Genomic DNA, 27,765 nt, shown 5'->3' on the forward strand with positions numbered 1-27,765 from the left:
GAACGGCTGTGGGTCAAGGAACAACCAATGGCTGGAGAACCAAGAGCACGTAGGCTCCCATCTGGGCTCTGCCACCTGACTAGCCATATAGTCCTCTGGAATTTTCTTACTCTTTAAACTTCTGCTTTTTCATCTACTAAACAGAAGTAACGATCTCCATCTAACAAAGTAATAATACATGGTACATTAGTGATCATTTGTGGTGGAGTATAATATAAAATGCATAAAATAAAAACAATAATTACTGTAAGATGTTGGTACCAGCACAACATAGATACTGATGATCTATTTTACAAAAAGGACAAGAATTGTGCTGCAGCTTTGCTTCTCTGACTTTTGCCTTCATACTGGGTCCCCCTCACCCCCAGTGCTGCAATGTGTAAAAGACAGGACATCGACGACCTCTGAACTCGGACTTGTAGTGATGCTTACATGGAGGGTTCCCCCCACTTTCTCAGGTGATAAAGCAACTATTACTGGGGAAGTGTATTAAATAATTACTGACTGGGGAAGAATGCCCTGCACCATTCACAAACGGAAGTTACAGGCTACTTTCATTACCATTTTAATATGTTCTTTAATTCATTAAATATTTTCACTGAACACCTTAGAATAAGGCACTGTGATGGGTGATAAAAAGATGTTTAAAGCAAACTCTCTGTCCTCAGTGAATTTAAGATAAAACTTGAGTGATTAGCTTTGTAAATAAATACCCAAAATGCAAGGTAACACAGGATAGATAAATGCTAGATAGATAAATGTACTATAGGAGTTCAGAGAAAGAGAATTTATTTCTGGGATCTTCATGGATGAATTTAGCCAATGGCAGGTGGGGCATTTAATAAGCCAAAGTTTTAATCTCTACTTTTGGGGCCTTATAAAATTGAAATCACAGTCAAGAGTGTCACCAGGAAAAAAAGTAATTGTATATTTTTAAATAAAACAAAATCTAATATGTAAAAATGAGGCAGAACCTACTGGTCTAAAAGTTAGATCACCTGAAAGACATTCAGTTTACCCAGTACAAAAAATGGAAACAACGTTTGAAGTTTCACAGCTTTTTCACTTGAAGGTAACCTTGGGAGATGTACACAGACCTAGAATTACGTGACTGTCAGACACATTATGCTGACAGCATATTATAGCTTAAATGGCAACTGCAAAGTTCAAAAGAGGTTTTGTATATTTTCTATGATAAGTGTTCAAGGTTATGGTCTAAATCAATGCATTTGTCACTTCTATTTGCCTGTGTCAAAATCCACTGAGTGCTTTGGTGGCAGGTCATACAGAGCAGAGTAACTTGGGAAACAATGGGCTTAGACCTTTAAGATACTTGTTAGTATCTCCAGGCAAACCAATGGAGAAAAAATGCTGTTACTCAGGATTTACAAAGCACTCACTTTTAGTAAAGTTATCATGCCTAAAACAACCTATTATGTATTTTTATGGCCGTAATGATTTCAAAATGTTGTTTTTAAGTATATGTGGAGAAATGTAGCTCATGTAACTACTCAGAAAGTCCTCTGCTATGTCCTGTACATTAAACAAATACATTTAAAGCAGATGAGTAGAGCTGTTAACTACAGTAAAGCTGAGCTGTTGAACGTATATAATCCCTACTCTGTTGAGATGCCCCCAATTCCCTTTTGAAAAAGGGATCATTTTAAGTATACATCAAGGAGAAAGGAAGTGAGAAGCCGTGGGTGTTAGAAAACCTCACGCCTGAAACAAGATCTCCTTGTTCTGCATTGAACTTTGAGTGTGAGGCGTGGAAGGACATAGCAGTAAGAAAGCCTATGGAAGATGCATCCACAGCTATGGCCTCAACAAGCTTAAATACCTCGGGCCAAAGCGTCACCCCAGGAGGGATTTGAGATTATTACCTTGAGTCCTCAGACTCACACAGCAGCGTGGGAGGGTGGCCACCATAAGCTGATAGAGCTGCAAGTTTCCACATGCTCCTAGGCAGGTGAAAATTCAAGCGTGGACTGCTCAGCATGGATCACCAATACAGTAAAGGCTCCATGCATATCACTCAGGTCTCACTCCCTCAGAGAGCCCCTTCCCCGTCTCCTGGTCTGATCCAGCAATACCCATTCCTCCACTGGTCACTCTCTATCCCTGCCCTGTCCCAGCCACCATGCTTTAAATTATTTCACAGTATTTCTAGCATCTTCACTTATCCTCCCTCTCTCTCATTAGAATGAAAACTCCATGAGGACAGGGACTTTTATTCCCCTCTGTACCCTTTCCCTCTGTATCTAGGGAGACTTGGGTGTGTTAAATAAATTACAAATGAATGAATGAAGCTCTGAGTGACTCTCCTGGGAAATTATCTTCTTTCTCCTACCCCGGCTTTATTGAAATAGAATCGACACAGAACATTGTGTAAGTTTTAGGTGTACAATGTCTTGATTTGATACACTTATATACTGAAAAATGATGACCACCATAGGTACCTAACAACTACATCCCATCACATAATTACCTCTTTTTTTTTTTTTTCGGTGAGAACATTTAAGATCTATTCTCTTAGGAACTTTCAAGTATACACAGTATATAGGCAGCCTAGCAGACTGCATCATCATGTAAAGGATAGACAGGTCTTACCTATTCCCCCCAAAGCACCACGTTATCATTTTACTGTTGGAGAATACGTTTTTACTACCATCTGATAGTTTTGGCTAAGTCTGAAGTTTCAAAAAGAGCTTCCTGAAATCAAGGTTTCAATCAAGGAGTTTGGCTTATATGGTATTTTCTTTCATGCAAGATGGGTATATGCAGTAACAGGGCACACTGAAGTCTCACAGTGAACTTGCACCTGGGAAATGAAGCCATATCCTTCTCATGTAGGTAAGTCCATTACCTGACACTGCTCCACAGTTTTAGGTATTTTAGAATCTGGAAATATTTTAACAGTTGGTTTAGATGATCCTCAATATTTATTCTCCTGTGTTTGCTGTTTCAAGTCATAATCACTATCTCTTATTTTTATAAGTTTAGTCCACTTTTTAATGATTCTCTCTGCTTCAAGTCATGGGAGAAGAATGAATGGGATTTATATCAGATGGTATTTGCAGTTCACCTAGGTTTGTGGTCACTGTCTCTGTGTAGATCATTGCAGACGATGCTACATAGTGAAATTCCTTGAACATTTGTGGAGCGCCTGCCATGTGTATATTTAGGGGCAGGTGGGACTGGGGAAGGTAGAAATAAAGGTGAAAAAGGTAGAGTTCCTGACCTTTAGAGTGTAGCAAGAACACTCTCTGCCTTTCCATTCCAAACTTTAAGTTACATCCTAGGATTTCTTTGCTTTTGCTATATTCTCTTTTTCAGTTGTTCCATCTCCTAGGTCTATATCCTTCCTGTTAGGTGGTCTCTAAGCTCTCCAGCTGTCACAGTCTCTGTCACCACTGCCACCTGCCTCAGTGTTACTGTTCTCTCCAGTCTCCTTCCTTCCAGACGTATGTTGATTCTCCTTGGTCTTTCATGTGAAAATACTGTCTCTCTCTCTTTTCCCTCCCCTCCTTCCTCTCTCCCTTCTTCCTTCTTTCTTTCTTCAACTAGATGGAGCATGTTTTCTTCTGTACAAGAGAATACTTTGTTAGTTCCTTGTTTCTTCCGAACTTCGCTCATTTGTTTGTTCGTGAGAATATCCTGGATGGGTATCAGAAGACCCAGATTCTGGTCCTGGCTTTGGTTAACCAGCCTGTAACATTGGGCAAGTCACAGGGAGTCATTTGTATCTATGAAATATAAATGATCTATTTAGGTTTCTTCTGGTTCTAACATTTCAAAATGTCAAAACTGCCTGACTGTGTTGTGGAACTCAATGAATAAATGAATAAACGTTCTGTTGACAGAACACTGACAAGGGGGAAGAAGCCACATACATATTTATTCCCTGACGCCTGTCTTTTAGTAAAAGAATTCCTACTCACCAGCTGCTCATATGAATGTACACATTCATGAAAATACTGCCCGCGTGGAAACCATTAAGAAGTTACTCACTCTAAGAGAAAGGCTTTATAGGTTGAAAATCTAGGACTTAGGGTGTTATCAGTACTCAAGGTGAACTGAGTATGTTTATTATAGTGAAAAACGAAATTTTGTCACTTTTTATCTTGAAATAATTTCAAACTAACAGAAAAGTGGCAAGAACAGTACAAAGAATTCCCATGTACCCTTTACCCAAATTCCCCGATTTCTAGCATTTTACTGCATTTGCTTTATCATTTGCTCTTTCTATATATACATATTATTTTTAGTAATAACATTTTACTGAAGTAGCTAAGTATTAAAAAAAACTAAAAATGAAGAAAGCACAGTGGTAAATATACATGCTGTAAAAATCTGAACTCTTGATGTTAAGTAAAATTTATGATTGGAAATCTATTTCTTTTGATATTTTCTATTCAAAGCTTATATCAATGGTCTCGTTCATTTTTACGTTAATAGCAAGCTGAAGAGAATGTTGATCATCATTCATTTGAAATGACATAGGTCATTAATTCAGAATTTGACAAGTAAACTAATGAAAAAGTATTTTGCATAATTCCTAATAAAATATACATGTTATATTTTACATATATTTAAGAACTTTGGAGAAAGGAGATTTAAATGATGCTCTCTAGAAGAGCTTCCTTTTTCAGAAAAAGAGATATATACATTTTGAGATGAAAAGTTTCACCTAGTCACTTTTTGTATGTGGTACCTAACCTTGAAAAGTCTTTAAAAGCCATAAAGGATTTTACAAATTTATATTCTATTGACAGGTATTGGTTTAGGATAAGCAGGAATTTCAGATGACATGTAGTTTTCTATACGCCGGGATCTCTTTCACCTTAAACTATTTTTGCTTTACTGTCGTGTCTATGTCTTTACCAAAAAATTTTATTTCAGTTTGTCAATACTATATTCTAACCTTACATGTAGAAAACTATAGTAACTGTATACGGATTGATGCTCCTATAGTAACTGTATACGGACTGATGCTCCTCACTGTATATTTCACTCAAAATTATTTTTAATCATAATTAAGAGATTTTAAAAAATATTATCAAATTGTCAAAATAAGTACCACAAATCCCCACATCACATTCAGGGTGTTGGCCAACTTCATTGATAGAAAAGAAGCAGACTGAGTGCAGCATGGGTGTTGAGGGAGGGACGGGGAGGACCCAGGAGCCCAGAAGGCTGCCTGCGGGAGCCAGAGAGGGAGGGTGGCCTGCTCACAGCCAGGAGAGGCTGCAGGGATGTGCCACGTGTATCTACTCATTTGGGTACCAGCTTCCATACTCACTTAGTAGGTGAGAAGTTTAAGGAACATTTGTGTGTGATCTCAAACAGTAGCCTAAAACTTGGCCAAGCATTTATAAAGGAAGATTTATTGCATCCCAAGGGTTTCTTAAATGTACAGCTGTCTTAATGCTTAAGGAAAATGCCTGTACAATTGCCTTTATCCCTTGGAGAGCTCACATAAGACAAATGCCACGACCATCACACACATATGGCACGTGCAATAGGGAAGAAAGCTGGATATAAGATAAAAATTCACACTTTGCAAGCAAAACAATTTGAAGACATTTATAAGGGGTTTGTTTCGAATTACCCACATATTTTTTTTACCAGATGACTGATTCTTTTTACTTTATGATGATAAAAAACGTTGCAAGTATAGATACTATGTAATTGAACGAATCTTTGTTCTTTGTAATTGCCACAAATTATGTGTTGGAGCCCACATTCAAATCCTCAAAAGCTTTAAACTTTAGGATATGAACAGCTGGAGATAAAATTCATACACATCAGTTTCTGCGAGAAGCCAGAGCCATAATTGCAGTTATTGTTTCCATTACATGTTGTAAATAGCTTCCTGCTTATAAAATGACTTCTGACTTTTAATTTTAAACCCATGAGTGCATATATAAATTATATATATATATATATATGTATGCCTATCTTTTAGCAAAACAAATATTAATAGCTCATTTTAAAAACAAACTTTAGGGACTTCCCTGGTGGTGCAGTGGTTAAGAATCCACCTGCCAATGCAGGGGACATGGGTTTGAGCCCTGGTCTGGGAAGATCCCACATGCTGCGGAGCAACTAGGCCCGTGCACCACAACTACTGAGCCTGTGCTCTAGAGCCCGCGAGCCACAACTACTGAGCCTGTGTACCACAACTACTGAAGCCTGTGCACCTAGAGCCGGTGCTCTGTAACAAGAGAAGACACCACAATGAAAAGCCTGCACGCCACAACTAGAAAGATGCCCTCGCAGAGCAATGAAGACCCAATACAGCCAAAAAAAAAAAAAATGCAAAAAACTTTAGTTCAGTTAACAATCAGAAAAATGTGCTGCACTAATGGATCAGAAAGCTTATCCTAGGTAGAGATAGGCATATGAGGAAGGAGAGTGAATCTTCAGGATTCTAGAACAATGCTTTGTAGTATCATACATCAGTTCTGGGCCTAAAGAACAGTGGCATTGATTCCAATTCAAACTCATGCCCGTGGGGGACTGATCCATGGTTCCTGTTCACGGAGCTCCCTTTCCTATGGAAGAAAACCAGAAAATAAGCAAAAACAAACCCAACAAAAGCAAAGTCTTGGCTACAAAGTACCATGGAGATTCAGTGTGAGAGCTATTTCGAAAAGATGCCTCCCTTATTAGAAATGCGATGGCTTGTTTGCTGCTCTTTGGGCTGCTAATTAAAAGCTTTTTGAAAAATATGGAAGTAAACAATGTGCATAAAATAATGCTATACAAATCAAATAGGGAAGGCTGAAATATGAATACTCTATTTGTGGAATTAATAAAGTTGACAGAAAAGTATACACTTTTCAGTTGCAACTTATTTAGCAGAGTTTGACTGAGTCTTGAATTTTAAACGATTACAACCATACTCCTCATCACCTATTTGCAGGGGAAGGGACCGAGATTATTAACTAATTTTCAAACTACTGTTTTCAGACATAAACTGTTCCTTTAAATTTTATTAAAATCAAATGGTTCTTCTAGTGCTGTAAAAGTATGGAAGCTTCAAATGTTATATTCAAATATTAGCTTCAAATGAAATATCAAACCAGACAATTTTCAGGAGCTATGTATTATACACATTAGAAAAACACTACTACTCTAGACTTACTGTCTTAGACATTCTAAATATCTAGATAGTAAGAAGAAAAAAAGATACAAGTTCTGGATGCTCTTGGTTGTGGGTTGAGATTATGAGGAATATAATTTACGTCCATAGAAAAGTAAGTTTTGAGAAGAAAAGAGGCATAGCTGCGAGTTAAAAATGAGGTTCCCAGGGACTTCCCTGGTGGCCCAGTGGATAAGACTCCGCACTCCCAATGCAAGGGGCCCACGTTCGATCCCTGGTCAGGGAACTAGATCATGCATGCTGCAACTAAGAATTTGCATGCCACAACTAAGGAGCCTGCATGCCGCAACTAAGACCGCGTGCAACCAAATAAATAAATAAATAAATATTTTTTTAAAAAATGAGGTTCCCAGATTTAGGAATATGTTTCAAAAGGTATACAAATGGTTAGTTGGAGGCAACCATTCTGAGAAACAAAACTATCCACTCAACAAACTATGGATTAGGTTACTATCATAAAGTCTTTCACTAAACATGTTTTACTGTAGTCTGTTGATTATGGTTTTAATAGAAAGTAATAGGAAAATTATATTCAAAATACCTTCATAACCAACCTTACTGTACATCACATGCAAACAGAACTGAGGCAAAAATAGGAAACGCCTTTAGCCAAACTTTATGTCCCAATGTTGTAGGACTGTCGATAAAGATAATATTTGTTGATTAAAGCAGAACCAGAGTGGTTTCATCTGTGAAGATGCTACCCAAGGCTTGTGTCTTGCTCAGATTGGACAGATCATTTGTATGTCCATGAAACTGAGAACATTACGTCTTCCTGATAAGCAATAACGGCTTTACTAAGCGAAGGAGCTCTTAGGTCAAACCTATGATTACATTTCACCAGAAGAAGTGTGACCATGATTTTAAGTAATGATTTGGCTTAAGTAGCTGTTTCTTATGTATAGAAATTGGTGTAAATGTGCTCTCTTTATCTGTGGTAGCTAATACATACAGCTACATAAGCATTTCTCAGTTACAATTTTTGCTTTCACACGTAAGTGACAGAGTGAAAGAAAAAAAAACCAAACAGGTACACACACACGTTAAAATCAACAGAATCTCTGACTATTCCTGTGTCCACCAGATCACAGATTCACTGACCTGATCACTCAGCTGCCAATGCTTGGTCCGTAAGATTATGAAGTAGGGATGCTTGGGTCATTACCCTAGGAAGGCACTTGAAAGGACTGGGAATGGCCTTAATTCCTCAAAGTGCTTTGCATAATCTTGGATCCTAGTTGCATTTTTAATTTGTTGGGGCAATTCTGACTTGGTTTTGTCTTGAAAGCTTCTCAAGGATATTTTTAAAAGAGCCATATTAGAGTAGTTTCATTTGTAGCAAGCCCAAAGACAAAACAATTAAGAGCATTAGGATGATGAATGAAATTCAAAGCTATCAATCAAAGTGAACTGTAAACTACAATTTTATAAAAAAGTGAAAAGCAAATAATTATTGCAAGATATGTACACTGGTTTAAAGGGTAGTTCCAATAAAATCAGGTTCTAACCTCAACCCTCCAAAGAGAAGAATAATAGAAGTCTGCTAACACAAGTTGTTAATTAATTAATCAGATGAGGAAATACACAAAGATGTACCTGGTCCCATGAAGCAAGAAATCCTAATAGATCCCTATCAAAAAGTCCAAACTAAAAAAAATTTACTTATTTCAATTTCTGGTTAGAATGGATTCTGTGAACATTGTGAGTCATTAAAGCAAGATGACATTGATTAATAAATATGTATTGAGCATTTGCTATATGTCAGGCTCTGAAGATACAAAAAGAATACACAATCCCACAATCCTTGACCTCAAGGAGTCTGCAGCCTAAGTGAGAGAGAGCAAAAATGGAAACTAAATACTGTGATGTCAAATGTCAAATGTTTTTACTGGAGCATAGAGGAGGGAGGAATAAGAATAAGTCTCACTGATTTTTTGGATTTCAGAAATGAGAAATGAAATGTAACATAACATTTTTGGCTTGAGTAAGCTGGTAGATAGAGATGCCATTCTCTAAGAAAGAATATAAGTGGGAAGGAAAGATGATGAGTTCAATTCTGGATAAAGTTCTGGAAGCTGTCCTAATCAGGAGAGGTTTAGAGAGAGGCATGGGCTGGAGGTGAGGACTGGAGCATCCCTAGCATTTAGGGAGTAGTTGAAATATTGGAAATAGATTCTTTCCTAGTGAATATAAGAAGAGGTCAAAAATAGAACTCATTGAGAGCTAGCATTTAGGGCAGTAATTGGCTGCACATTGGAATAGACTGGGAACCTTTAAAGAATAGTGATAGCTAGGTCTCATTCGAAGATATCTGACTTAATTGGTCTGGGATAGGATCTGAGCACTGGGATTTTACTCAAGTGATTCAAATATGTAGCCAGGGTTAAGAAACACTGATTTATGGGCTGGTGCAGGAAGAGTAAAGGAGGAACCCATCAAAGAGCAAGAGAAACAGAAAGCGTGTTAGGGATGACAAAAGAGGGATTTTCCAGAAACAGGAACCTGTCCACAGGGTTGACAATAATGTGGAGACTAAAATGTTTCTGATACTAACGACTGATGAGATTAAGAAGGGCCCTTCCAGTAGCCAGATACTATGGACTCAATGTACCCAGGTGGGGAAGAAATCCACACATTACAGTGAATGTTGAATATGTTTTCAAGGAGCCTGGCTATGAAGGGAAGGGGGAGGGCCATGGCTACAGACATAGCAGGCTGGAGAAGGGCTCTGTTTTTAAAGACTTTAAAATATTTCATCATATAACTAGGCCAAAGGATGGCACTACTGGAGAGGAATGGAGAAGGGGGAGTGGGAGAGGGTGAGAGAACGAGTCTGTGATGAACAAGAATCTGGGGTAGATGAGAGCTGTGCAAACACAGATAAAACCTTAAAGTTATGTCCCTTTTTTGACCTAAGAAATGTCACAATCCAAACATCTTTTGTGCAACCACTGTTTTCAAAATGTGATCTCAAAGTAAATTTGCAATAAGGCTAAATATTTTGAATCAAGAGAGGTTCATGTACCTCTAATTTATCTCAAATTTAAACAAAAACCTCAGTTTTAATCAGTAAACACAAAACAATTTAATATTATTGAAAGGAGAAATAGTACGCTAAATGATATAAAATACGACTATTTCTTTTAGACTTGATTAACTAAATAATTTTAACACTAACGTTTTGCCAAATGCAATTCAAGTGAGTTTCTGACTTTTGAAGCTGAATCATTATTTCACATTGTACTGTGACAAAATTACCGTTTCATGGCATTTACATCAAATCCATTATCTTGCATTCTGCTGCCTAGCAACTGGAATTCTGAAGTTTAATGCATTTTAGATGGGTATTTACATTTCAAACAGAATTTCAGCTATGCAGTCTACAGAAAGAGAAAGAGCTAGACACATCTGCTCACTTAAATTTCCAAAGGAAACTTTTTTGTTTGCAAGGACTCAGACCTGCTAAGTTTTGGAGAAGAGGCCAGTGATTTTTGGTGGAGGACACTCAGCATCACGTATCAAGACACACTAAATTCGTACCAGCTTTTTGGCTTGTTTTTGTTTTTATAATGAGCATGTAGAAAAGGAAATATTTTTTTGGTCTTTATTAAATGTTTCAGGCTTCAAATCTATGATTTAGATCCTGCTTCACAGTACAATTCTCCACAGAACACACACACTGCATGCATCTATACTATATATAACAAAGCACCTCAACTTACCTGTTCCCAGGCGAACACATGTTGATTGAAATAAAACTGAATTTGTTCATTTGCAATGTTAATGCACAGCTGCTCAAAGGAATTTTTTTTGAAATTTTCGAAGCCAAATATATCCAGAATGCCAATGCTTAGCTCATCATCATTCCCACTGGAAGATTGAAGAGGCATTATTTTGAGTTCTTATTTATTTTCGTAGGAGGTAATTCAAAGCAGGGTATCTCAGAGTCACTTTTGTGATTTAGCTAAGAAACTACTACCAGAACATAGAGTGAAATTTTTTTCTTTTTTTTTTAATTTTTTTTTTACATCTTTATTGGAGTATAATTGCTTTACAATGGTGTGTTAGTTTCTGCTGTATAACAAAGTGAATCAGCTATACATATACATATATCCCCATATCTCCTCCCTCTTGCATCTCCCTCCCACCCTCCCTATCCCACCCCTCTAGGTGGTCACAAAGCACCGAGCTGATCTCCCTGTGCTATGCGGCTGCTTCCCACTAGCTATCTATTTTATGTTTGGTAGTGTCTATATGTCCATGTGAAAATTTTCTTAATTGAAAAAGTTTCCCTCCACAGAACATTAACTAGGTAGCATTCATTTTAATAGGTAGACAGTATAATATTTCCCTTGTACTACAGAAACTACTCCTAGAACGAGTCATGAATCACAGGGAAAACCTAGCCAGCACTCAAAATATAGTATGAATATGTTCAGTAAAAACCACACCACACACACACAAAAAAAACCATACCACAAAAGCAAAAATTCTGTGAAAGAGTATTTAGTCTCTCATTTTAGGACAGTTAAAACATCCTGCTAAAAATATTTTACTTATTTTAAAGAACTGTCATTTGGTTTTTAATTATACACTCATAATTTTTAATATGGGATGAACAGTAACCTGGAGAAAGATATAAATATATATTAATTTATATCATAATGAAATACTTTACAATACAATTAAATACTATTTCACAATTCAATATTCCAGATGCAATTTCCCCTGTTCCTCCACAATGGCTACCTCTGTTCACTAATTTTGAGGGAGAGAGACTTAAGAACGTTATTCCTCCATGTTCTTAACTCTCTTGGATAGTCTGAATGATACTATGGTGTGGTGTGTATTTTAGTGGAAAAATATCAGTGAATTACATGCCTGAAATGTATATGAAATGGTCTTTTATGCTTAGTAAGCAAGTGTGAAAGAGGTGATCTTAAGGTAGGAATCCACCATATTTTTCACATACAAATTTCTAAAGATTATATAATTTATAGGAGAACAAAGCTTTGGATGTAAATGTAAGGATATATCTCGGCACAATCCCTGGTGTACAGAGAGCACTCAATGGTGGCTGCAATTTCAGATAAGGCACTAGACAGGCTGGAGACTTAAGTTGCATCTTGCATCTGTTATGGTCAGATAACACTACTGTTCACATCTTGCTCTATCACTTATTAGCTATCTAGAGCATTTCTTAACCAAATTTCATTGAAGATCATATGTACCCCTGCTGGGTTATAATGAGAGTTAAACTATGAACAGAAAGTTTTCCTTTGCCTTGAAAATTTAATTCAATCCCTCAAAACAAAGACAAAGAACGGCTGAATAGACATTCTCTGCAAGTATAAAATGGTATATGCTTCACAGTACACCTTCTAATTAAAAGAACATATAAATTGACAGTAAGAAGTCACATTAAAAACTCACTTTCTATTATGTTTATTCATGTTGCTACAGTTTCTGTGTTCCAGCAGTTTTAAAGTTTAATAGCTACCTGATGCAATGAAGTGGCACCATTAGGAAATAAAGCAGAGCTTAAACTAGAAACAAAACTTTAATAATTAAATGACACCAATTAGAAACATTTTCAAAGGGACTCACAGACAAATCAGTAAATTAGAAAACAGATTTACATCACCTGACATTTGGGGAACAAGTTCTATGAAGTTTTTTACCTGGGTGATGCGTTGTGCTTCAGTAAGCTGTTAATGCAATTGACTATCCAACTAAACAGGCGTCCATATAAAGTTTTCGCTGTCGCATCCCTGACATCAGTAGCTTTCTCTACAGTATTGGGTCGTATGATGGTTTCTCCTCTAGTGACCACACAGTGGGAGGTGAGAGCTTCTTGTAGCTCATCTGCTTGAATGCAAAGCAAAGAAGCAGCTAAAAATAAATAAACATGTGTTGTTAGAAGATATGATGACAATGAAGTCGTTTCCCAGAGAATGAAAATGTCTTAATTCACCTTCTTCAAATGACATGAAATAAACATGTGAAGGTTTTATAATATAAAAAGAATAGCCTATTCAATAGGAGCCCTATGTTTCTTTTTTTTTTTTTTTTTGCGGTACGCGGGCCTCTCACCGTTGTGGCCTCTCCCATTGCGGAGCACAGGCTCCGGACACGCAGGCTCAGCGGCCATGGCTCACGGGCCCAGTCGCTCGCGGCATGTGGGATCTTCCCAGACCGGGGCACGAACCCATGTCCCCTCCATCAGCAGATGGACTCTCTACCACTGCGCCGCCGGGGAAGCCCCTATGTTTTTCTTCTTGATCATCTTTCTCCGCTTATCTCAACTGGTCAGCTATAGGCTGTTGTATAATACAGCACAACCCAAACTGAGCTGGATGACAGAGCGACCTTCCACACAAACCAGTGGTTGTTTAGGTCATGCCAAACACAATTTCACTAAATTATGTTAAAATATTTAAAAACATAATGAACAGTTTTGCTACCATTTGGATGCCATTATTATAGACACATTTTCAAAACATGGAAATTAATTGTAAAGTTACTAGACTTCAGGGATATACCCAAACAAATGCATTTTAAATAACTTTTGCAAGATAGAAACAAACGAGCATAAAACATCTTGACATTCATATACTTTTTAATCATACTACTATTTTTCAGTTACATATGTCAATGACTAAAGTTTGTTCAAACTTATTGCCCGAACAAATATTTAATATTCAATTAAATATCACAGGTAATTTTAACTCAGTGAACAAAACTCATTTTTGAATATAATAAACATCCTTAACACAAACTATTACATGACAGATAGGCTGATTTCTCAAATCAGTCGTTCTCCTTTTAAAATATTTTGAACATTTTAAATTTAGTTTTAGCACTTGGGACAAGATATTTCTTGGTTATGTTGCTAAAATTGTTGAACCTTATTTAAACAAAATATTTTTTCACAATGTAGAAGTAATATAAGCTTAATACAGAAATCCTGCCTTCAGAGAAAACATTCTGCGTTTCTTTCCTTCTAGGCATGTTTATTACCACTATTCTGCACATACATTTTATCTTAATATCTTAAGCATTTCCCATTTTGTTGAATACTGTTTGTTAATATAATTTTAATTTGCTGCATGATATTCTGACATATATCATAACGTATCAATTTTTAAATTGTTGGATGTTTAGGTTGCTTCCATATATTCACAATTGTAAAGAATGCTAGGATGAATATTTTGGGCATGAATCTGTGCTTCTGTCTTGTATTATTTTCTTAGCATAAACTGCCTAAATTCAGCAATTGGTTGAGTATATAAACACTTCTAAGCCTTTTGATATATACTATTTAGCTGCTCTTCAAAAACTATGAACCAACTGTACTCCTATCAGCCAAATGAAAGTTAAATAATTTCAACACAATTTCATGGACACCAGGGATTATTATTTTTAAAAGGAATGCTTTCTTCTTTCAATTTGTTTTTGACTCCTAGCAAAGCTGAATACTTTCTTCTTTTCATATTTTTATTAGTGATTTGTGGTTCTTACTTTGTAAACTGCCACTTTTTCATTGACTTTTATTTTCTTATTTTGTAAACTGCCTCTTTTTCATTGATAGATTCATCTCTTCCTAATCAATTTATAAGAGTTTAAAGAGAATAATGCTTTGATATATATGTTGCAAGTATTTTCCCTCATTTTTCATTTGCATTGCAATTTAATTTATTTTCCTTTTTTTGGTATGAAAGCTTTAATTTTTATGTAGTCAAATATCCACTTAAAAATTATTTCTGCTCTTGGTTTTCTGCACATAAAGTCCTTCAAGTCTTTTCTCATCTCAGGATTATATAAATGCATTTTGTCCTGTACATTTACATATGTATGTATTTATTTACTTATTTGCATTTAAATTGATAGACATTTGGAATACACTTTGGTATATGGTGTATGAGAAGGATTCAAACTACCCCCCCCAAATGGTCGGCCAGTTGCTTGTCCCTACAGCACTGATTCCCTAGTGATTTGTAATGCCTTTCTGGTAATTCTACTTCACTCTGTTTCTGAATAATGTCTGCTATTAACTGGTATGTCTACTTCTATTCCCCCATTATTCATTCATTTGACATATATTTATTTATTGAACATCTACTACATGCCAGGCGTTTTACCTGGGGATATACTGCTAAGTAGAACCCCTTTTAAGACAAAGTTCTCCTCTTGATGGTCTTTATCCAGAGGGAATGAGAAGCTAATCAAGAAGAACAAGTGGGAAGATAGAGGGGGAGAAGGAGAGGGACAAGGACGGGGAGAGGAAGGCTGAGAGACACCATGGATACATGTGTTAAGTGGTTCCTGAATGAACTGTGGAGGACAACCTGGAAAAGTTCAAGAATTAATGTGGAATGAACAACTGGGTGATCACTTAGTTCAGGTGAGAGGTGATGTGTCTTCGATGAGAATAATGATGATGGAGAGAAAGACAAGAGGTCATATTTGGGAGAGAGTTTTGGGATAGAATGGACAAAACTGGTGCCTGATGGAAACCGTGCACCTGTAAAATCATCTGGAAACATGGCCCTGGTTTGGAGATAATTCCTTGTCACTTTAATTACAAATCACTTTAATGTAAACTAGTAAAATTTCTATTTTCCATGAGTGCTTTAATTAATTTTAACTATATTCATATTAATATTAACCTTCTGTGACCCATATGACTGTCTCCTGCTATGCAGAAATGGGTTGCCAATCATCAAAATCATTTTTCAGTTTGGTAGTTTCTAAGCGTACTCATATTTACGACATAGCTCTATTGCAACTCATTCTGTTGGTTGCTGATAACTCTTGTAATTATGATCAGATGGTGAGGTTTGAATCTTATCATTGGCGTTTTCTGGCTATTCCTTCCACTTCTGATAACCTAGTATCTTATGTGCCAATTAAGTTTTCTTTATACATGAAAAGCCAGAACAGGTTTCCAGGTACCTGCCAATCATTACATGCCAACCTCAGACGCTTGTTCTGCTGTATTACCAAGCTGGTGGGATGGAGATGATGGGAATTTGGGGACAGATCCAGACCAGGGTGGCCCTCTGAAATTATCTTAAAACATCTCATTCTGTTCCTGAGTAAGTATAAATCAGAAAAAAATATATAAACAAAAATTTTTAACATTATTTCCTAGGTTATGAATGAAACTTTAACAAATCTGGAATTGTGGAGGCATATGACAATACTAAAAATAAAAATTAGGGTATATTCTAAATTAAAAAGCTTTGCCACTGGACGGTATCAGTGAAAAACCTTAAGTTATTGAAATAATTCATCAAACTCTGCCAGTAAGAGAAAAGCGGATTTGAAGCAAATACCGTGATGTACTTTTCTTGCATAGAAAATGACTCCAAAATTAATCAACCCAAGATGAATGCGTATAAAAAATCCATCCAGTACAAAAATAAATATTCAGGTCTTTATTACTTATAAAATGATAGAGATGCCAAATTGTTATCACAATAACAACTTTAACTCTTTTTCAGATCAGTTTGCTAAATTTTAATTACGCTTTCTGTGTTTTTACATTGAAATGTAAATAGCTCCTAAAATAATCATGAAAGCCTAGCCTTTAGAAATATTTTCTACAGTAATTAGTTAATTTGTAGCCATGGACTTTGAAAACTCCATTTGACACAAATTGAATCTGAGTATTCGTTTTTAGGATTCCATAAAAGTACAACTGCCTGAAGTTATCCCTATGTGACACTTTCAGTATGTCATCAGACTTTTTTTAGGAGTTCAGTTTTGAATGCAAGATAATAAAACTCACAGTTCTCCAGAGCTGCATGATTAGCAATGTGGCTCTTGTCAATCTGGTGTTCGGTTGCCACAGAAGAAAATTCAATGTTTCCAACGTTCAGGATTGCAGCCAGTATACTGTATACACTTCCAAGTTGCTGAAACACAGCACAGAAATGTTAGCATCATTCTCCCCTTGAGTACAGCAAGGCAGTGCCTGTGGCTGCTGACAGACTGGGGAAGAATCTTTAGGCTACAGCATAACAAGCTTATCCCACAGACTATGATGTCAAACTAAGAGAAGTCAACTGGCTTCCTTGATCCTCTCATTCTCTTCAAATCATCGATGTTGGCTGAATTATAGCATTCAAGAATTGTAACTTTTTATGTATGTTGAATGAAGATAACTAGGTATCAAATTATCATTTTTAAATTACTATCAAATGACTAACTAACAGGGAATTTTATGCCCCTCCCATGCTGACTAAAACCAATTTTTAAAAATAAAGTGTTTCATAGAAATTCAACACTGTGTGATGCTTTAAATACTTTAAAATTTACTTCACAAATATTATTTGATCACAACTGAAGCCATAACTGATAATCCAAAGAAAATGTACTAGCTTGTGATTTTAGACTGTTATAAGAAATGTAAGCAAAATTAAAGCAGGAAAAAAAAAGGCATTCTCATCTTAGACAAAAGACTTATGACTTTGTGCAAAGGGAAACAAATAAAATTCCTGTCACGACACGATAAAAACTGCCTCTAAATGAGTTGACTCATAAAACTACTAATCATTTATCTTAAAACTGTGGCAGGAAAATGGCTTAGGAAATCATGGGTTTTGAAAAGTTTTAAGAGTTTTCCAATTTGTGTTATTTGTAGAGAATATCTGATTTTGATTTGCCTGTCACTTTGCCTGGCCTGTGCTGAATCACAAATGTACAAGTAAATTGTAAACCCCGAAATATTTAAAGGGAAGCCTACACCATGGGTGCTGTTGACACCAACTGGAGAAAGACAAGGGGGGAGAGAGAGAATGAGAGAGAAAAAGAGGGAGAGAGTCACCCTGGAGAGTCACCAAAATTGTGCAGCCGTAAAATGTGTAGGCAGCAAGCTGTGATTAATGGATGTGAAAATCAAGCCATTTAACCTGATTGTGCAAGTTGCCTCTTTCCAAAATGAAACTGAAGCAGCTATGGACAGAAGACATATCCAAACAAGCCAGTGAGATGACATTAAAAAAAATCACGAGTGGGATAAAAAGGTAGTAAACACCCACTCAGTTTAATTCCACTGTCTCCAAAGTGGGACAGTCTGCCCTGTTAACTCTCTGAGGCTCTGCTTTTAGCGGGGAGACCAGCACATTCTAGGAGGGTCACCTTGAACTGGACTAAAAGTCTTCACAAAATATTTATCAGTGATTGTGCTTCAGCTCCAGAAACAGATGTTATGTTTTCCTTTATCCTAAGCTATATGTTTGGATGTTCAGTAAACACTGAATATGTTTAAATTTGGAACATACAGCTTTACATAAATGAAATATGTTTGTCACTAGATGCTAACTGCTAGACTGGTTTCATTTTAATGTGACTAAACATTGCTCTACCAGGCAATGGAAGGCAGTTAAGGCAAATATAAGTGAAACATTGCCTCTAAGGACTGGGACTTGGAAGTAATAAACAAACCAATTAAAAATGGTTCCCTACTTCTAAGATAGCAACCTCTGGGGGAAGGAACTGGTAAGAAGATAAGCTCTTCTGATGATGTAAAGCAGGGAAAAGAACTATAAAGGGGCCCAGCCCCGGGCCAGCAGCAGGAGCTGCTTGCTTGGTGTGCAACACGCTTCCCGTGTGGAGGGTGCTGAGATCCAACGAGCCTCTCCTGTTTTCCCCCAACCAGGCAACCAACAGAGCCAGACTGCGGTCCAAAGGGGCATCTACCAGTAGCAACATTCAGCACAGGACCAAGGATTGGAGACAGGAGTGGATGCTGTGTTTTTCTTTATTCACTGCATCCCTTTCTGCTTTAAGAGCCAGGATACCCGCTAGTGCTTAAATCAACTTGTCTCCATAGGTACAAGCTGTGGGTGATGGCAGGGTTGGGGGGAGGTTAGGGAGAGGGAAAGTGATGCAACAGAAGGGGAGGAGGCTGATCTGAATTTGAATTTTGGCAAACACAAGTGAGGAAGATGCACCGAAAGCAGCCACCACCAGGAAGGGCTTGGGGTGGGGTACAGTTAAGTTTAACTAGCATCATGCCAGCCCGCTGGAGCAGCAAATATCCTATTTTCACTCCTGATGCAGCTACGCTGGGTTTTATATTGTGCTCAAACATTCAGGGGGGAACGAGATCTTGGTCCTTTGAGCCAGAATGAGAGCAGAAGACCCAGGTGGTCACCAACGATGCGTTGGAACCTCAGAATTAGAGCATATGAACGGGACTAAGTCTGGAACAGGGTGGCATGTGGAATCACCCGGAGTGTCTCTCACGGCTTGTCTGAAATCTCTGGGTGGCAGTCATATGCCACTTGGAATATGGCTGAAACTCATGCCATCCAAGTCAGGGGCTTCCTCTCCCAGAGCTGAACCAATTACATACACACTGAACTAGTCATAACAATATCTATTTTATTAGGAAATGTATTAGGGTCGTCTCTGACTCCAAACAGTAAAGTTCGGATTGGTATTGTTCCCAAAATGTAGTCAGGTAAGGTTGACAGCAGTTTTCAGTGTCATATGATGTCCACCACCCAGACATCACGGCTAAAACATGGGCACATACCACTCCCCTCTTCACATGAGAGATCCACAGTAAGTTCTATAAGCTTAGGACTCTCTCAATTGTTCAACTCCTATCCTGTCCTCATCATTTTTCTCCCAACTCTCCAGCAAAGGCTTTTACTGATCAAGCAAATTGTCCCGTCCTCATACATCAATCCAGTCACCCTGTCAACCTTTGCTGCTGCTGCTGCTTCCCGTTCTCCCCTCCCCCTCCTCCTTCTTTTTCTTCTTCTTTTTCTTTTGTGAGAGTGCAGTAGGGGAATAAGATTTATATACTGGCCCTTTAAGAACCATGCATTTGTCTCACCTGCAGAAAGTTCTTCATAGTCATGTCTTACAGCTAAGAGCAAAGTCTGCAAGCTTCCCTAAAAACCCTCAGAAATCTTAACAAACAATGGATTCTTTTTTTCCATTTTACAGCCTAAAGCTATTTAATGCATCAACAGAGAGAAGGTTCCAATCATCTCCTTTCTGCCTAGAGACCACAGAACCCCTGAGTTTCCTGATTTGAGCTGCAGTTTATAGAGTGGACAGCCAAAGTTCCAGCCAGGGTCCGTGAATCTACGGAAAGAATGCATCACTCAGAAATAAAGATGGTCAAGCTGGAGCCTCTACTTCTAAATCAAAAAGTTACTCAACTTTAGCTCAAGACTTCCTGTGAGTAGAGTATTTGCCTAAGGATGCATTCAACCCTGGCTTGCCCATGAGTCTACAGTAATGCTTCTCTCTCTGGTCCATATAATTCTCCATCTTCTGGCAAAAACTGGGAAGTCGTGGTAATAATTCTTCTCTGGTCCCCAGAGTAGTTATTTTGCTTCAGTTGGTCCTGAAAGCAGCCTGCCAGGTCCCCTATGGCTCCTACAGCTCTCACCCACCCCTCCCCACAACCAGTTCATCTAGAAACTTAGTAGCAAAGCTTATTCAGAACTCAAGGAGGACTCTAAATTCTAGGGCTGTAAAGGCAGCCAGGTAGGAAGTCTCCCCATCAAATCTGAATTCCTCCTGGCTATGGAGAAAGCCCACACCAGAAAAATTAACTCTAAAAGTTGAAATGTTTCCTGATGGACAAAGATTACCCTGGTTTACTGAAACCTCTCCTGAAGGCCCTAATTTCAAGGCAAAAAAAAAGTCATTCATCTGTCCTGATTTGCCAACCTCACCCAGCTGGCAGAGATCACACCTCATTCCCTAAGGTCAAGGTCTTAAGAATACTTCCCCTCAGGCCTGCAGCAAGGATACCCAAGGTGAAGTCAAAGGCTTTCAAAGAGAAGTCAAGACTGGGAGACCACCCATCGTCAGAGCTGTCAACAACAGAGGCTCCGTATTTGGAGAAAACGCACTTAGCAGCAAACTTTTCTCTATTCTGAGAACAAGTACAGCTTTAGAAATATTAATTTCTGGTGAGCAAATGCATCAAATGGACAAAAGGTTATCACTGACAGCCTTCCATTTTAGAAGGGAGGCAACAGTGCCTGAAAAACACGCTACAAAATTAGATTCAATAACCTCACGGCACATAGTTTGAATGATTCTTGTCAAGGGTCACTTCTATCAGCATTTCTACATTTTACATCCTGCTCATAAAATTTTCCAAACTTTTGGAGAAGAATCAGATATTAGTTTTAGCTCAGGCTCTTAGGAGAGATTTGATAACCCAAGATATTTTAGTAAACTTCATAAGCAGACACACTAACAGTTTCAAGTTGCAGGAGTATCATTTATGAAAATGAAATTAAAATCCAACAAACTGCACATTACTTTCCTGCAAGAGTTCATCTAAAAGCCTGATTCATGTTCCGAGTGAAGTGTTCTTTTTATCATAGGATTGAATCAACACAGCAAACAGTAAACTACTAAGAGCAGAGTCTGAAAGCTTCTCTAAAAACCTTCAGGAATCCCTAGTAAACAAGATACTTTGTTATAAAAATTTAAAAAACAACCTAGGACAAAGAAAGAAATCTTTATTACTCAGGGATAAATTTATAGCCTTAAATACCTTCATTATTAAATAAGGAAAATGGAGAAACAGAGGAACAAAGTATTCTCCTTAAGAAAAAGAACACAAGAAACCAAATTAATACGTTAATAAAAATATTTTTAAATGAAATCAATAATACAGATAATATGGCTTCAAAGGATGCCATCAAAAAAGTAAAAAGACAACAAAAGAGAGAAAATTTTTGCAAATCATACGACACTTGTATCTACAATACAGAGAACTCTTACAACTCAATAATAAAAAGACAACCTAATTAAAAAATTGGCAAAGAGGGCTTCCCTGGTGGCGCAGTGGTTGAGAGTCTGCCTGCTGATGCAGGGGACACGGGTTCGTACCCCGGTCCGGGAAGATCCCACATGCCGCGGAGCGGCTGGGCCCATGAGCCATGGCCGCTGAGCCTGAGCGTCCGGAGCCTGTGCTCCGCAACGGGAGAGGCCACAGCAGTGAGAGGCCCACGTACCGCAAAAAAAAAATAAAATAAAAAAATAAATAAAAATTGGCAAAGAATCTGAACAGATGTTTCTTCAAAGAAGATATGTAAATGATAAATTACATGAAAAGATAAGTACATGAAAAGAAGTTCAGCATCATAGCCTTTAGAGAAATGCAAACCAAAACCACAGTGACACCATGTCACACCCACTAGGATGGCTATAAACAGATAATAAGTGTTGGGGAAGATGGAGAGAAATCAGAACCCTTATGCACTGCCGGTTGGAATGTAAAATAGTGCAGCTGCTTTGGAACACAGTGTGGTAGTTCCTCAAAAGGTTAAACATTGTGTTACTCTATGACCTGGCTCTTCCACCCTTGGTATACCCTAAAGAGAAGTGAAAACTCATGTCACACAAAAACTCAGACATGGATGATCACAGCAGCATTATTGATAATGACCGAAAAGTTGAAACAACCCAAACGCCCATCACGTGATGCATGGACAAATAACATGAGGTATATCCATACAATGGAATATTCTTCCTCAATAAAAAGAAATGAAGTACTGACATGTGCTACAACATGGATGGACCCTGAAAACATTAAGTCAAATGAGAGAAGCCGGTCACAAAGGGTGACATATTGCATCACTCAATTCATGCAAAATGTCCAGAATAAACAGATCTACAGTGACAGAAGCAGAGGTGGGATGGGAATGAGGAGGAACTGCTAATCACTAGCAGGTTTCGTTTGGAGTGAAAAATTTAGAACATGGAAATATTCTCAAAGTGATCAGGGGGAAGGCTGCACACCTCAGTGACTGTGTGAAAAGTCATTAAAATGTACACTTTTAAACGGCTGATTTGTATGGTATGTGAATTATATCTTAATAAAGTTGTTAGAAAAAGAAAACTGCACTAAAAAAGAATGTGTGACATGATCACACTTGTGCATTTACATAAAATTTTATATATATGTGGGAGATGCAAATATAGGTAAAATAAAAGATTAAGAACAAAACAAAATTCAGTTGTATCTCAAGGACATGTTTCCTCATGTATAAAGTAAAAATTATAATTCTAGTTATTTCATAAGGTCGTTTCAGTAATTTAAAAATTATCCATGTAAAGCACTGAGCACAATAGATGCTAACTCTCACCATCAGTGAGGACAAAAAGACACTTCCTAAAGAGGTTCAAATGTCTTCCATACTCACCTCCATTGTAAAACCGATGACTTTGAAACACTGCTCAATTAATTCATACTGGGATTTATAGAAACTATTATTCATCACGTCCTGTACTGTTCTGATGTGGTCATTTTGCAGGTATCTGGAAAAAAAAAAAGAAAGGACAGGTGAAAATCTGAAATTAAGTGAAATGAGTGATTAAGCGAAAAGTAGAAGCATTATTTACGAAAGTTCAAGCTGCTGGGTTACCTGGGGGGCTTATTTTCCGGCAATTTGTAATGGGCTAGTTTCTTCTTTTCAGCTAAACCAGCATAGATGTAGTAAAAAATATGAAAATTTTTTTCTCCACTGAAAAAAACAAGCCATTTTCAGGAAGGTGGTTAGTAAGAACACTTATTCATCGCTCAAGTTTCTTGGCAATATAATTACCAGAACGCCTGTAAGCACCACCAAGCACTTCCCAGAACACTGGGTTCTGGCCCTCTGTGGTTGCAACCTGTTGCTATTTTCGACCACCACTGTCAGCGGACTGCACACTCTGCTAAGCGCTTGTTTGAGTCATTCAGCGGATATCTGCGTGTCTCCCAGGCATTGTTCTAGGCACGGGGGATACAGCTGGAGCAAGCAGTCAAAACGCCCTGACTTCTTGGCGTTTACATGCCAGCAGGAGCCAACAGAAAAAGAAACAAACTAATAATAACTAGAGCATGCCAGGCGGTGGTGGGTGCTGCAGTATCTCTTTACCTGCCATGACCCTCTCATTTCACGTACAAGGGAACTGAAGCTTAGAGGGGACACTAATCTCACCCTCAGGTCACAGACTTGATGGCCAAACTGGATTTAACCAGGGCTGTTTGACTCCAAAGCCCATGTCTTTAACCACCTGGCTACACTGTCCTTCTGGGGCTCAGTCTTCTCACTTGCAGAGAAACCTGTTCCTTACGAATCTCAAGTTCCATGACTGTGGTTCTACGTGTAAACAGCCTTTCCAAGACACTGGAAGAGTACAATTAAGGAGTGTGGGTCACAACAAAATGAGTCCCTGTTTCAGGAAGTTCCACAACATAACTACTGATACTAGGACCCCAGGGACCCTTGCTTCTCCTTCCCTTGTCTTCCTTTTGCTCTGGAGAGATCTGAGATGGACCACACTTCCTCTCCAAGATCAGGAAGTTCTCTCCTGGCTTACAGTTTCAGTCTCCCTTTTCCTTCTTCCACCTTAGAGAAGATGGTGTCCTTCCAAAAAATAGGGACCAAGGTAAGAAAATGGATTTTGGACAATGAGTACAGGTATACCTCGTTTTACTGCACTTGGCTTTACTGTGCTTCACAGATGCTGCGATTTTTACAAATTGAAAGTTTGTGGGAATGCTGTATCAAGCAAGTCTATTGGTACTATTTTCCCAACAGCAATGACTCACTTCGCATCTCTGTGGTAATTCTCACAATATTTCAAGCTTTTTCATTATTATGACATTTGTTACGGTGATCTGTGATCAGTGACTTTGATGTAACTGTTGTGACCAGTTTGGGGAGCCAGGAACCTCAGGCTCTACAGACAATCTTATATAGACAGTGAACTTAATCAGTAAACGCTGTGTGTGTTCTGACTGCTCTACCAACCGGCTGCTTCCCCATCTCTCTCCCTCTTCTCTTCCCTGAGACATGACAATATTGAAATTAGGCCAATTAACAACCCTACAATGGCCTCTAAGTGTTCAAATGAAAGGAAGAGTTGCACGTCTCTCACTTTAAAACAAAATCTTGACATGATTAAGCTTAGTGAGGAAGGCATGTCAAAAGCTGAGATAGGCTGAAAGCTGGGCCTCTTGCAACAAACAGTCAGCCAAGTTGTGAGTGCAAAAGAAAAGTCCTTGAAGGAAATTTAAAGTGCTCCTCCAGTGAATGGTAAGAAGGCAAATCAGGCTTATTGGTGTCATGAAGAAAGTTTTAGTGATCTGGACAGAAGATCAAACCAGCCACAATATTCCCCTAAGCCAAAGCCTAACCCAGAGCAAGGCCCTGACTCTCTTCAATTCTGTGAAGACTGAGAGCAGTGAGGAAGCTGCAGGAGTCTGAAGCTGGGAGAGGTTGGTTCACGAGGTCTAAGGAAAGAGGCTTTCTCCATAACACAGCAACGCAAGGTGAAGCAGCAAGTGCCGACGCAGAAGCTGCAGCAAGTTATCCGGAAGATCTAACTAAGACAATCAATGAAGGTGGCTACACTAAACAACAGATTTTCAGCGTAGACGAAATAGCCTTATATTAGAAGATGCCATCTAGGACTTTCATAGCTAGAGAAGAGAAGTCAATGCCTGGCTTCAAAGGACAGGCTGACTCTCCTGTTAGAGGTTAATGCAGCTGGTGACTTTAAGCTAAAGCCAATGTTCATTTACCATTCTGCAAATCCTAGGGCTATTAAGAATTATGCTAAATCTACTCTGCCCTCTAAAGCAGCGGGCCCCAACCTTTTTAGCACCAGGCACCGGTTTCATGGAAGACAATTTTTCCACGGACCGGAGTGGGGCAGATGGTCCAGGCGGTAATGTGAGCGATGGGGAGCGATGAGGAGTGGTAGATGAAGCCTCGCTTGCTCGCCCGCCGCTCACCTCCATCTGTGTGGCCCGGTGCCTAAAAGGACTGGTACCAGTCCACAGCCTGGGGGTTGGGGGCCCCTGCTCTAAATGGAACAACAAAGCCTGGATGACAGCACATCTGTTTACAACATGGTTTCCTGAATATTTTAAGCCCACTGTTGAGACCTACTGCTGAGAAAAAAGGTTTCTTCCAAAATATTATAGTTCATGGACAATGCACCTACTCACCCAAGACCTCTGGTGGACAACAAGGTTAATGTTTTTTTCATGCCTGCTAACACAGCATCCATTCTGCAGCCCATGGATCAAGAAGTAATTTTGACTTTCAAGTCTTATTATTTAAGAAATATATGTTGTAAGGCCATAGCTGCCACAGACAGTGATTCCTTTGATGAATCTGGGTAAAGTCAATTGAAAACCTTCTGGAAAGGATACACCATTCTAGGTTCCATTAAGAACATTCATGATTCATGGGAAGAGGTCAAAATATCAGCATTAACAGGAGTCTGGAAGAAGTTGATTCCAACCCTCATGGATGACTTTGAGGGGCTCAAGCCTTTGGGGGGAAGTAACTGCAGATGTGGGAGAAATAGCAAGAAAACTAGAATTAGAAGTGGAACCTGAAGATGTGACTGAACAGCTATAATCTCATGGTAAAACTTGAACAGCTGAAGAGTTGCATCTTACGGATGAGCAAAGAAAGTGGTTCCTTAATATGGAATCTACTCCTGGTGAAGATGCTGAGAAGACTGCTGAAATGACAACAAAAAACTTAGAATATGACATAAACTTAGTTGATGAAGCAGCAGCAGGGTTTGAGAAGACTGACTCCAATGTTGAAAGAAGTTCCACTGTGGGTAAAATGCTACCAAACACCATCGCACGTCACAGAGGAATCGTTCATGAAAGGAAGAGTCAATCGATGAGGGAAACCTCATTGCCTTTTAAGAAGTTGTAACGGTCACCCCAGCCTTTAGCAGCCACCATCCTGATCAGTCAGTAGCCATCAGCATCAAGGCAAGACCCTCTACCAGCCAAAAAATTACAACTCGCTGAAGGCTCAGATGATGGCTACCATTTTTTTTAACAATAAAGTATTTCTTAATTAAGGTATATGCGTTGTTTTTTTAGACGTAATGCTACTGCACACATAAGAGACTAAAATATATTGTAGACATAACTTTTATATGCACTGGGAGACCAAAAACTTCATGTGACTTGCTTTATTGTGATATTCACCTTATTGCAGGGGGCTGGAACTGAACCTATAATATCTCCAAGGTGTGCCTGTATTCAGTTGAATTCGAGATGACAGCAAAATATCCAGGTTGCTGGAAATGAAAAACATGAACTTAGGGACTTTCCTGGTGGCTCAGGGGTTAAGAATCTGCCAGCCTATGCAGGGGACACTGGTTCGAGTCCTGGTCCAGGAAGATCCCACATGCCGCGGAGCAACTAAGCACAACTACTGAGCCTGCGCTCTAGAGCCCGCGAGCCACAACTACTGAGCCCACATGCCACAACGACTGAAGCCCACTCACCTAGAGCCTGTGCTCCGCAACAAGAGAAGCCTCTGCAATGAGAAGACCGCGTACCACAAGGAAGAGTAACCCCCGCTCGCCGCAACTAGAGGAGCACAGCAACGAAGACCCAATGCAGCCAAAAAAAACAAAACACATGAACTTGGGAGACAGCAAGAGGTACATCTTTGGCTGTCAATCACACAGAGCGATCCATTGAGCCATGATGTCAGAAGAAATTGCTAAGTGTGAGAATATAGAGAGAAAAGAGAAACGCTCCAAGAACAGATCTTTGATGAGTATACACTTTG

The 27,765-nt window shown here is 38.6% G+C and overlaps 1 protein-coding gene across 3 annotated transcripts in view; it reads right to left on the reverse strand.

Annotated features, from left to right (window-relative positions):
* The window catches only part of LOC309802706 (myosin-IIIa), a 128,409-nt gene that overhangs the window by 13,228 nt on the left and 87,416 nt on the right, over positions 1-27,765 (reverse strand). For all 3 annotated transcript variants that reach the window (XM_082618464.1, XM_082618465.1, XM_082618466.1), the window contains 5 exons: positions 23,587-23,685; positions 23,365-23,479; positions 16,962-17,088; positions 12,850-13,060; positions 10,891-11,038 (listed from right to left, as the gene is read on the reverse strand). In XM_082618464.1, the coding sequence (XP_082474590.1) occupies positions 10,891-11,038; positions 12,850-13,060; positions 16,962-17,088; positions 23,365-23,479; positions 23,587-23,685 (700 nt within the window). The remainder of the gene's footprint in view (positions 1-10,890; positions 11,039-12,849; positions 13,061-16,961; positions 17,089-23,364; positions 23,480-23,586; positions 23,686-27,765) is intronic.

Source organism: Mesoplodon mirus, assembly GCF_964341445.2.
Source record: "Mesoplodon mirus genome assembly, chromosome: 4".
Lineage (NCBI taxonomy): Eukaryota > Metazoa > Chordata > Mammalia > Artiodactyla > Ziphiidae > Mesoplodon > Mesoplodon mirus.